Source organism: Sinocyclocheilus anshuiensis, unplaced genomic scaffold (assembly GCF_001515605.1).
Source record: "Sinocyclocheilus anshuiensis isolate Anshui unplaced genomic scaffold, SAMN03320099.WGS_v1.1 scaffold44, whole genome shotgun sequence".
Classification (NCBI taxonomy): domain Eukaryota; kingdom Metazoa; phylum Chordata; class Actinopteri; order Cypriniformes; family Cyprinidae; genus Sinocyclocheilus; species Sinocyclocheilus anshuiensis.
Window position 1 is genome coordinate 2,879,198 of NW_015555746.1, and position 12,055 is coordinate 2,891,252.

Genomic DNA, 12,055 nt, shown 5'->3' on the forward strand with positions numbered 1-12,055 from the left:
GGAGAGAGCGTTCAGTGCACAGGACGGACATTAAAACCAGTTAAACTCTGCGGACCCGGATACGGGTCCAAAATGACGTAAAAAATGTTTATGCTTCATTTACATAGCCTTCCTTATATGGTATCAGCCCATATATGGGTTCATTTGAAAGCTTGGAGTGTCTTCTTTACAAAGAATACCATTCCTTTTGGTTTTTATATTCATAAAGCAGTAAAATTTCAAATGTCAACATTGGCTACCAGAAATCGCTTTAATGTTACAACGTAGTCCACTTGGGGAAAAAATTAGTAGTATATTTCTACTTTAATTTGTAGCAGATAAATATAGAAATTTTATATCAAAAATTGATATGCAAGTGCAAAAAATAAACAAAAAAACACTGCGACATTACACCTCCTCTAACTGGTGTTCTTTATTCAGTGCAGCTTTTTCTTGAAGCTGAAGGAACACTGTGATGTGGGCCATTAACTGAGGCTTTAAGAGGGCCAATGAAAGTGACCTGGCCTGATCTCCAAATGAAAGCTAAATATGCTGCGTGTGGACATCTGTCATGGGGATGTGGGAGGAGGCTGACAGACTCAGAGTAGCCTACTAAATAATTTTTACACTAAACTCTGGGTATGATTCACTTTGTGATCGCGCTTACGCAACGTGTTTTCACCACGAAAGGTGAAAGGTTTTTAGTGTAGAATGAACTCTATAAACATGAATTGCACAAGATGTAACCAAATGTAGTAACTGGGGAATGGTCTTTTTTGGCAATTTAGGTTTTTCATCTAGTGCCGCAGGAGGTCAGCTTGTTTCCAGCACACATAAAACGTCGTCTCCCATGAGGCGCTGCTTGGATCCTAGCGCAGCAGGCCATGCACCACTGACATGGAAATTCAAATTGACGGGGATTAACTCTTTAGACTTCAACAGACCCGCCAGTACATTATGTTCCTGATCCTGATGAGAAACCAAACGTTTGCATGAAAGACGGAAAAAAAATGAAAGATGGAAAATGTCAGTCACTTACATGATCAGCATTGTGTTGTAAATGCACTTTACACGGGTCTTGCTATGGCACTTGATTGAAAGGGACAGACAAAATAAACCAATTAACTAACAAATGAGCTAACAAATTAGTTGTTTTCATTTTATTACAGTGCAACATTATTCACTTACGTGGGAAGTAGTATTCCGGCATAAGAGTCTGTAGTCTTAATTACTGGAAATTAATTTAAATGTATTCATATTTATTTTAAATGCAATAAAACACACCAACTTGTGTTCTTGCCAAATTATATCATATGCAGGTACAGTATTTTAAAATAACATTTCATTATGTATCATGTAAAGCACATTTCACAGTTCCATCACCAACTTCCAATTTTATTAGTATCAAACCACTGCTACAAAATTACATCAAACATGATGAAAATGAACTTGCATACGTGCTATACACAATGTAAGCTTTAAAGTAATTAAAGTATATGATTCTTTTTTTTTTTGACAATATCAATATATATCAATGCCACTTAAAGCCATATATGTCATTCCAGTGATCTAGAGCCTAAAATATACAACTATATCCCTGGTGGCTAAAGTATCTCCATACACATGTAAGTAAAGATGACCATTTCAAATTTCTCATCACAGAAATTTCAGCTTCAAGAGTTGAGGAAATAAAAGTACAGCCATCCCAATATGGTTACAATGTCCATTTTACTTAGTCACCAAACTGAACGAAACAAAATAAAAGGTACCAAAATCAAATAAACATGTATATACAAAAGTAACCAAAGCTCACCAAATGTTTTCCAAAAGCATTAGTGTAAATTTGGATCGTTCTGGCGAGTGTCCTCTGTGCTCAATTACTCAGTAGCAGACGGGTGGTTTCACTGGTGGACTTATTCCACTTCACAAAATAACTGCTTAAGATATGAACGGTGCCAACACAAATTGCCCATGCCATTCAAAACAGCTAGCAACAATTACCAGGCCAACTAACATCTAATGAGACGATAACGGTGAATAAAAGAGAACGGTGTGTTTTTCGAAAACCATGGACTTGCGTAACCAAAATTGATCCCTTGCTTTTCACATAAAACATTTCTCCTGATGAGACACAATTGGCAGTTTCAAACAGAGCTCAGCGAAAGACGGCTCTGCTAAAACCGTAGCATTATCAAAACCACTGCATCAGTGCTTGGCTAACTTGTTTTCCAGCTCAGTGAAAATAACGAGCGAGGGGGCCGACAAAAACTTGATGGCGAGAAACAAAAAAAGCTTTAGAATTCACTCATTCTCATTTTGGCAGCTACTTTATTATCCAGACAAATATTTTGCCAATGGATGTTTCTACCGGCTAAGTACAGTCATGGCGGCTGCTTCATTTGTCATCAGTTTCATATCATTCGAAGGTTTAACACAACAGCCGCAAACCAAATGGGCGGCACGAAGGATTATAGGTTTTTGTTCTTTACGGTGCGCCGTGGAGTCAATTAGAATACTGCAAAACTGCAATTACTGGCAAGCATTTTGAAAAGGACAGAGGTTTATGTAGATTACTGTCAGCCCTGCCAGAGTGCTGCTGAGAGAGCGAGCGCTCACAGCTGGTTAATGCAGCACCTTCCAGCACTCCACAAAATCATCCTCCAGAAACTGACAAAGGCACAGGAAGAATTTTATTAACTGCCAGGTCAGAAGAATCACCTCCCCTGGCCGCACACACAGCACTCTCAAACCGACTTTTAAAAGAGTCTGGCCAAGACAGAGATGGAGCTGACAGGTTTTTAATCATTTTTATTAACTGCCAGGTAAGAAGAATCACCTCCCCTGGCCGCACACACAGCACTCTCAAACCGACTTTTAAAAGAGTCTGGCCAAGACAGAGATGGAGCTGACAGGTTTTTAATCATTGAAATACCGCCTCCCACCCTCATTCTGTCTCGCCAGCAGCTTCGCTCGAGATAGGAGACAAAGTATCTTAAATGTTTGGGTTTTTCGGGCCTTACACGTATGGTTACACATCCACCGAAGACTTTTTTGTACCGATATGTGCTCATAGGATTTCGAGAAAAAAAGTACCGAAATTGCTACCTCATACCACACGGCAAGGACTCCGGGAAGGTGCTGGAACCCAAGGGGTCTCCTCGGGCCACAACATGTGCTGCTTGCAGTAATTTGAACCCATTCGAAAATAGCACCGGCCTTTTGGGTTTTTGTGACCACTGGCACCACGCAAATTCTGGATATCTGTCGCTTGGCTGACGTGAGAAATTTCGAAACTCGTCATTGAATATTAATGCATGTCCAGGAATGTGATTATCAAGTCATTAGATGCTCAGAGTGAAAATTTGCAGCACATTTGCCTGTTATTTACAGACTCATTTGAAAGGCTGTAACTTTCAGGAGAATTATGCATGCATGAATGCTCTTGTCTGCTTTTTTTATCTTGATATCCACTTACGCAGTTTTAATGATGCTTTAATGAGCTCTTTGTTATGGTTTCATTCACAATATTTATTAAAAGAGCATGTGCTACTTTTATTTTTTTTACAGAACTCAAAATTGGCAGACGTTTTTTTATTATTTTTTTTAAATTGCCCTTTTATCAGCTATTAATTAGAAGCCAGAAATACTACGCAACACTGATTCGTCTGGTATACTAGCTATGAATGGCAAATGCATGAGGCTTAGACATGGCATTTGACATGGAATGGCAACAGATCATATCAATTAATACTTTTAAAGGCACATTTTATACAGTACTTGCTTCTAGAGTGGACTCAGAATATTGAAATGCAGCGTATTTACTGTAACTGTCAAAGCTATTGGTGTTAATCTGCGATTATGGAGGTTTGTGGTAATGATAAGCAAGTGCAATGTTACTTTTTATATCACAACGGCGAGAGCCAGGCCCTCACAGCGATGAATATTTAAACTTCCCTCGGTTTGATCTTTGAGGCTTTCAGGTCTGTAATAAGCAAAGGGACATACAGGTGAGACCTATATGATTCTGTGACTGATTCTTCGTCAGAATATATCTGTTGTAAGTGAAATATTCAGACACTTCCTGTCATTGAAAATGTACTTTGTGCATAAATAATATATAAAAAGAATCTAAATTCGTCACGCGTTAACCAAATAGCATAAGTACAGTCCATAGGAAAGGACCCAGTATTGCACACTGAGCGGAAACGATTCTGTGATGACTTTCACATGAAAAGAACATTTCATCATAGCTCAACAGACAGGCCTAGTGATGTTCAGTAGTGTGGAACACATTTCATTAAGTCAAAGCAGCCTCGAAACTGGTTTTGTTCTCAAATTATCGATTTATGGTAAGTGGCCACCTTAACATACATATTAATTTGACATGCAGCACATTTATAATTTCTGCACATCTTAATATACAACAAGTGTGTGGGAACTAGGGTAGAGGTTAAACTAAACCTAGACACTGGCTCTACCAATAAGATAAAATGATTTCTACTTTCTTGAAATATACACACACGTGACTTGTTTTCTATTATACCGTATGACTGGTTCACACCCTCTGAGTTAAAAGAAGATTATTTGATTACAAACGGTTCTTTTTTCCAACTTCTACTCGTTTGACAAGAATCAACAACAGTTGTGGCATCTAAAATGAAAGACAACATTGTAAACTATGCCATACTGCATACGTATTTTGAAATAATATTCATTCACACGTTTGGATCCACACTTGAAAGTTTCATATTGTCCCCACAAGGGAAGTGCATATTCTTTTTTTTCTGCTTCCCTATTCAAAACTATTTCACACTGACAGAAGCAAAGCAGGTAATATGTTAATACATTATAAAAATCCTGTTCAAATGATTACAACCATAAAACATACTCCATAAAATTAAAGAAAAAAAAGCCAATAATGATTTGAATGATCGTCAGATAAGTTCCAGTAGACACTGTTCGTAATTTCCTCATTTAATCAAAGTGCACATCAAATATGACCCACTTTTCCTCCACTTTTTACTTTGGATTGGTCTGTTACAATATTTTGCATGCTGCCAACTAAAGAATGTCTTTTATGTGCTATTTTTATTTGATATCTTATTAAATATAACATCAAATGCAACACAGGCATTTTCTCTATTCCTTTTTCACATTAGAGCTCTCATTTTAAAGACCCCCAGGGCGGAAATGACAGCTCTGTAACTGCTTTGCTGTTTTATAACCTTTTGACCACTTCAAGAGGCTCATTTTAATTTTACAATTAGGCTCACTCACAAATAGTTTTACAAGAGACAGGACAGCTCTGTAACTCTGCTTTGCTGTTTTATAACCTTTTGACCACTTCAAGAGGCTCATTTTAATTTTACAATTAGGCTCACTCACAAATAGTTTTACAAGAGACAAATGTATCTCATACGATTACGTATTTGAATCTCCAGTGCAATCTAGGTTTAGATTTTTTTCCTGCAGTAAAACAACTAATTCATGTATTTCTAGAATAACTAGAAAGGTTTATGATCGTACACTGCATAATTCAGTTAAATGCAATTGGGGTCTATAGCCCAGAGGTCTAAACCTTTGAGGTATGGCTGTAGTTTTGGTCTAGAAAATGAATAATCATATTTCACCGTCAATGGAAAAAACACGCGCATTAGCGTATTAAACTAAAGCTGCTCTTCTATTGTTCACTTCGCCTTTGACTGTATTACGTTTGATATCAATTTCAATATCTCTCCCTTTGTGAAATCTTAAACAGTGTTTCTTGGTTCACTGGATTTAAATGAGCTCGGCAAAAACCGTACTATTTAAACACTTTGTGAGTATGTGAATGATGTACCAGCACGGAGAGCAAGGTGACACACACTAGGGCGTCTTTCCTTTTTCAATAACAAAGACACTAACGTCACACACCCTTACTTTTCCAAAGCGTGATTTCGGCTAATTTGTGAGCATTCGAAGGGGACAATGTGTGCTGATTCACAAAGTGGGAAATCAGGAAAAGAAAATAAGATAATAATAGAAAATAAGACAAGAGAAAGAAAACCAACCCCCTAAAACCATATGTATTTACATGATGACAAACACCACAGAAGAAAATTACCATCCCAACATAAGAAATGCTGATTAAAATCCCTCGCTGCTTTCCAAACACACTGTACCAGATTGGATCCAGCCATCAGCAATGTCAAAGGATCTGTAAATGCTCAAAAGGGTTCTTTACAGTCATTGTGTATGGCCGTCCCCAGGGCTAGTAAATGCTGACGAGAGAAGAGAGAGCCAGGATCAGGTACCGGCAGGCCAGCAGGACTTCAGCGCCTCCTGTACTTCCATACGGAGCGGTGTTGGGTGCTGTAAACAACAGAGCAGAGACACACGCTGATTAGCAGATTCTCCCTCTCTCCTGGCAGCGAGTCATAGTCTCAGTCAAGCAGTACCTCCTCCCTTTTCATATGAGCGGAGCACACGCTGCCTGCCTTCACGCTCTCAAATCAAGACTCACGATGGGCTCGCATGCCGGAAGGAGTCCTTCAATAAGACGCTTTGTTTTAAACCCGTGCTGGGTACTTCAAAATAAGAGGGCGTAACAACTAGTCTCAGAGATGTGATCATGTTGCTTTCTCTGCTTTTACCTTTGAACCTGCTAGAACGCATCAAATTCGTTTCATCCCTAATGAAAATCTATTTGCATAAAATATATTTTAAAATATATGCAAAATCTCGATGACATGCTTCTAGGCTGTTCTGAGTGGTTGCCAGTATTGGCAAGTTTCTGTGCGATTGCTAGGGTGTTCTGGGTGGTTGCCAAGGAGTTGCTATGCAGCTGTTAGGATGTTATGAGCTCATTGCTCTGTCCTTTGCTAGGGTGTTCTGGATGGTTACCAGGGGCGCTGCTATGCAGTTGCTGAGGAACAGAGGAACTTTGAATGATTCTTAATACAATATGTGGTTGCAAGGTTGTTGCTATGCAGTTGCTAGGGTGTTCTGTGTGGTAGCCAAGGAGTTGCCATGCAGCTGTTAAGATCTGCTATGTCCTTTGCAAGGGTGTTTTGGATATCACCAAGGTACTTTGAAAGGGCACCTATTACGCAAAATTCACTTTTACATGTTGTTTGGACATGTGTGTTGGCAGTGTGTGTACACTACCACCCTATAATGATAAAAATCCACCCACTTCTTTTTTTAATCCCCATAAATCATAATCAGTGTCTCAGAACAAGCCGTTTGCAGAATCTGTAAAATGTGACGTCACATTTTACAAGCCCCATCCACGACTGTTGACGGACAATGCTGTATTAGAAGAGACACCGCCCTGAGTGAGCTGCACACAATCCGCCCTGTTTATCTTCATGCTAAAAAGCATCATTCAAGAAAGAAATGTCTTCTTATTACAGCTACAGAAATTATTCATTCAAGTCCGTGTAGACAGCAGTATAGGTACTGCATATTACACTGCTGTCACTTAATACACAGATCTAATATAAAAGTGCGATTTCTTTCCGGCTGTTTATCTTCACAGACATACAGTGGGTACGGAAAGTATTCAGACCCCCTTAAATTTTTCACTCTTTGTTATATTGCAGCCATTTGCTACATAACCAACTGTTTTTTTGTAACTTGTTTGTGCTTGACAGTTTAAGTGCAATAAGACATGAAAGAGAACTTAGTTTAGTACTCACATGCTGTGTGACAGACGCTTTCTGTGCACGTGCGTCCTATGTGTGCACTCAGAAAAACCTATATCAGACGTTTAAACTAATATGGCTTTAAAACGCATGATTTCAGCAAGATAGACATAATAATCAAAACCAAACAGATGTTTTTTGGCAGAATATCTAAGTTACACGCTGTAAAGGAACAGCCCTATTCTCGAAAAGGGGCGGGAGCAGCAGCTCATTTGCATTTAAAGAGACATGTTTTTTACTTCCACTCATAATAGGCAGTTTTTTAATTATGTAATACATGATCTGTGGGGTATTTTGAGGTAAAACTTAACAGACACATTCTGGCGACACCTGAGACATATATATTACATCTAAAAGGGGGCATGATAGGTGCCCTTCAAAGATTCTTACCACTTTCCTGTGCCATTGCAAAGGTGTTTTGGATGGTTGCCAAGGAGTTGCTATGCAGCTGCTAAAGGCTGGAATACACTACATGACTTTTAAAATGTGAACAGATTTTAAACCACTAGGCATCATATACTTGCCAACTTTAGAAATAGTTACAGAAGAAAAACTGGCCATCACGTACTAACGACTGAAGTTCATACACCACCAGACTTTATAGTCTTTCCGATTACAACAAACTCACAAACATGTCTTTTTGCTAAGAGACACATGACAAACAAAAACAATATGTTTTCTAAAATCAGCTCAAAATATCAAACATATTTGATATCCTCTGACTGGATGTATTCATAGTCTGAAGCAAAAAAAACAACAAAACAAAACCCAAAAAATATCAGAGTCTGTGACCACCATACACGATGCGATTTATTGTAAAATCTGCCAACTCAAATTTGCAGACTGGTTCTGATTTTTGGCAACTAGTGTCAACTTCTCCAGAATGTAAATCGGAACAAAAATCTGTAGTGTATTCTAGCCACAAGATGCCCTGAGTTCTTATTAACACATTGAACTGAGTGGTTCTTTGTATGTTGCTGTGCAGTTGCTTGGTGGTCGATAGTCAAAAAAGTATTATTCACATCCATAGCATGATACGAGGCAAAATTTAATCTCCAAGCATGAGCAATAGTAATAGTGATGCTTGCTTTAGCAAACCCACTGATAAGCCTGTGCTGCTGACGCTAGGTATGCTCATATTTTCCCAGCCAACACAGATCCCTGTGGCTGAAAGCCTTCGGGTCTGTCCCCGAAGCAAAACAACTTGAGTGTAGTACTCAGGAGAGGCGCTTCAGAACAGGTGTGAGAGTGTACAGGCATTCATCTTCATGAGAGTTTTTGTTTCACAGCTCTGTTAATGACAGACACTGGCCTACCTAAGGAGATTAGTACATCACACGCACACAAACCACACACACACACACACACACACTCAGGAGATTATGTGTCCTGGCTGGTACCACTGACTTTCTTTTACATCCATCCAGCAAATTTTCGTTGTGCATGTTATTTGCGAATACATGTGATGACAGTATCTAATGGAGTCATTATGATATGGAATCATTTGTTTGAACTGTTTTCCCGCACTGAAAGCCACAATAAGGCTGAATCACGACATCAAATAGCACATCTGACAGTAATAAGTATGTTTGTGCATGGAAGGTTGATAAAATAATTGCTTTGAGACAAGTCCTCTCACGAATTGCAAAAAATGGGAGATGAAAAGCCGCGCATCCATTTTCGCTTCCATTCCAGCTTTTACGGCTTTAAATTTAAAATTACCAGTGTTGCTTAAAAATCTTTATACCAAAAAATGACAACCACTTGCAACGGGAAGCCAGGAATATCAGAAATGGGTATATGAGATGCATGGTCAGGAAATGAGGAGAGCAAACTGCCCTGTACACTGCGGCTTCATTCTGCCTCCATCCAAAGCACTGGATAATGACACAGTTTTTGCTAGGCAGAGAGAGTGGAGCCGGTAACCATGGAAACAGCTCACATCCTGCGCTGGCCCCTTTGCCAGAGCCACAGAGTGTGCACAGCGCTACCAATGGAACAGAATCATTTAGGCTATAGGCACCTGCTGCAGTATCTAACTATAAGCGCTCTTTGTCAAAAAACAAACAACGCCATATGGCCTGTGAAAGGTAAAAGGACGAAACGCTTTGTCCCTACAGTATATTTCTTTCCAGTGCCCCATCGAACTAATAACTACTGGAACGTCGGTGATGATTCAGGGTCGTGCCAGAAACATCCTATCATCTGGCACTATAGAAGCAATTAAGGAAAGCACCAATATTACCTGCCTGGCTGCATTGTGCGAGTTAGGGAGCTGTTTAATATCCCACTGCGTCTAAATCAGTCTGTTGTTGTGACGGTGCAGGTTGTTACTGCACTTGCCATTTTAATTAACTCAACCCCTCCCCATCCAGACAGTGGCTGCCTTGTGATTACTCTGCTTTAAATCTAAAGTGTGTAAATACAGTGAGAAAGGAGGTTATTGCACCGGCTTTTGCAACAACATGGCGGTCCCACAGAGCGAAGTTAGTACAGGTATTAGGAACGGCATGACATTTCGCACATAAAAACAAATCGTCGGATTAACCATCTAAAGACTGCATATCTTGAGATGCAAGAGCATCAGTTTCCTCATTAAGTTTGGATCAGGGAGTAATCAGTCATGTGCATCTAAATCATGGTTTTGCACTCTATCTAAAGCACACAAAACCTTCCCTTCATATGATTATGAAGAGGACACATTATAATTCTGCATAATGATCGCCATAGGCCACAGACAGAAATTTCTGCATTGCCTATATATACAAGTACAAGACTCCAATTAAAGCAAATGAGAGCTCTCTCTCTGTTCGACTTTGTGTATTTGTTTTGGTTGATTTAGTTAACAGCTTAATTTTTTTTTAGGCATAATGTTGTTGGTGTGACACGGCGCAGAATAAAAAGAGGGGCTGCCACCCTATAATCAGCTGCTAGTTTGAGTCCCACCATTCCTTTTAACTGGCACAAGACCCATTGTTAAGCTGCTTAATGAATTTCATCCTTCCATTCAATGCTCTCCCTCTTTGTGCCGCTCTTATGCTGTGATAAAACAAGTTACAGTTAAGACTATTTCCACAGTTTCCATTTTTATTGTAGTACTATAAAATAGATAGTTTTGGTTTAGTCAATTCCTGAACTGAATTTGAGGAACTAGTATTGAAATTGTAATAATTAAAAATACACTACTGTTTGAATGTTTGAGGCCAGTAAGATTTCTATTATAAATAAATAATGTTCTTTTGAATTTTCTATTCATCTAAGAATTTTGTTAATATATTATGCAGCACAACTGTTTTCAACACTGATAATAAGAAATGTTTCTTGAAAACCAAATCAGCATATTAGGGTGATTTATGAATGTCATGTGACACTGAAGACTCCAGTAATGGCTACTGAAAATGTAGCTTTGCCCTCACAGGAACAGATGATAACAGACATTTTTTAATTTAATACAATTTCACAATATTACCGTTTTCACTGTATTATTGATTTTGAACATTAGTGGAGATACATTTAAATTTAAAGAAATTTATATAACCCCAATAGGTCAAATTATTAACTGGGTAAAAAAAAACATGTAATTTCCCAAAATGCCACAACGTTAATTTCTTTAAATTGCCATTTAGTCTATGTCTAAAATTTTAGAAAAAGTTGTGTCTGCTCAATTGTTCTCCTTCTTGCAAAAAAAATTATCTCAATGAAGAATTTCAGGTTTCAGGCCCCACCATAGCACAGAAACTGCACTTGTTCAAATTACAAATGACTTGCTTCTTGCGTCAGACCAAGACTGCATCTCTTTGCTAGTTTTACTTGATCTTAGTGCTATGTTCGACACTATAGATCATGACATACTCATAGATCGATTACAAAACTATATGGGTATTCAAGGGCAGGCTTTAAGATGGTTTAGATCCTAACTGTCCGATCCCTACCATTTTGTTTATTTAAACAGGGAGTCATCTCAATTATCACCAGTAAAGTATGGAGTGCCACAAGGATCTGTCGTAGGTCCTCTGCTATTTTCAATATACAGTACATGTTACCCCATGGTAATATTAGAAAATACGGGATTAGTTTCCACTGTTATGCTGATGATACTCAACTATATATCTCAACAAGACCAGTTGAGACTTCTAAATTATCTAAGCTAACAGTGTATTAAAAATGTAAATGATTGTATGACCAATAATTTTCTCCTATTGAATTCGGATAAGACAGAGATATTACTTATTGGACCAAAAAGCAGTACACAGAATCTCTTGGATTACAATTTGCAACTAGACGGATGTACTGTTACTTCCTCTACAGTCAAAAATCTGGGTGTTATATTAGATAGCAACTTGTCTTTTGAAAATCATATTTCCCATGTTACAAAAACAGCATTCTTCCAT

General features: G+C 38.5%; 1 protein-coding gene and 1 long non-coding RNA gene across 5 annotated transcripts in view; one reads left to right on the plus strand and one right to left on the minus strand.

The window, feature by feature from the left end:
• Positions 1-1,144: 1,144 nt before the first annotated feature.
• On the plus strand, positions 1,145-4,866 carry LOC107673553 (uncharacterized). Its single transcript, XR_001632413.1, has 2 exons — positions 1,145-2,773; positions 2,892-4,866. It is a non-coding gene; the product is annotated as an uncharacterized LOC107673553 (long non-coding RNA).
• Positions 4,867-5,281: 415 nt separating this feature from the next.
• The window catches only part of LOC107673552 (neuronal growth regulator 1-like), a 133,967-nt gene continuing 127,193 nt past the window's right edge, over positions 5,282-12,055 (minus strand). For all 4 annotated transcript variants that reach the window (XM_016467179.1, XM_016467177.1, XM_016467176.1 and 1 more), the window contains one exon: positions 5,282-6,330. In XM_016467179.1, coding sequence (XP_016322665.1) covers positions 6,230-6,330 — 101 coding nt within the window. In that variant the 3' untranslated portion in view covers positions 5,282-6,229. The remainder of the gene's footprint in view (positions 6,331-12,055) is intronic.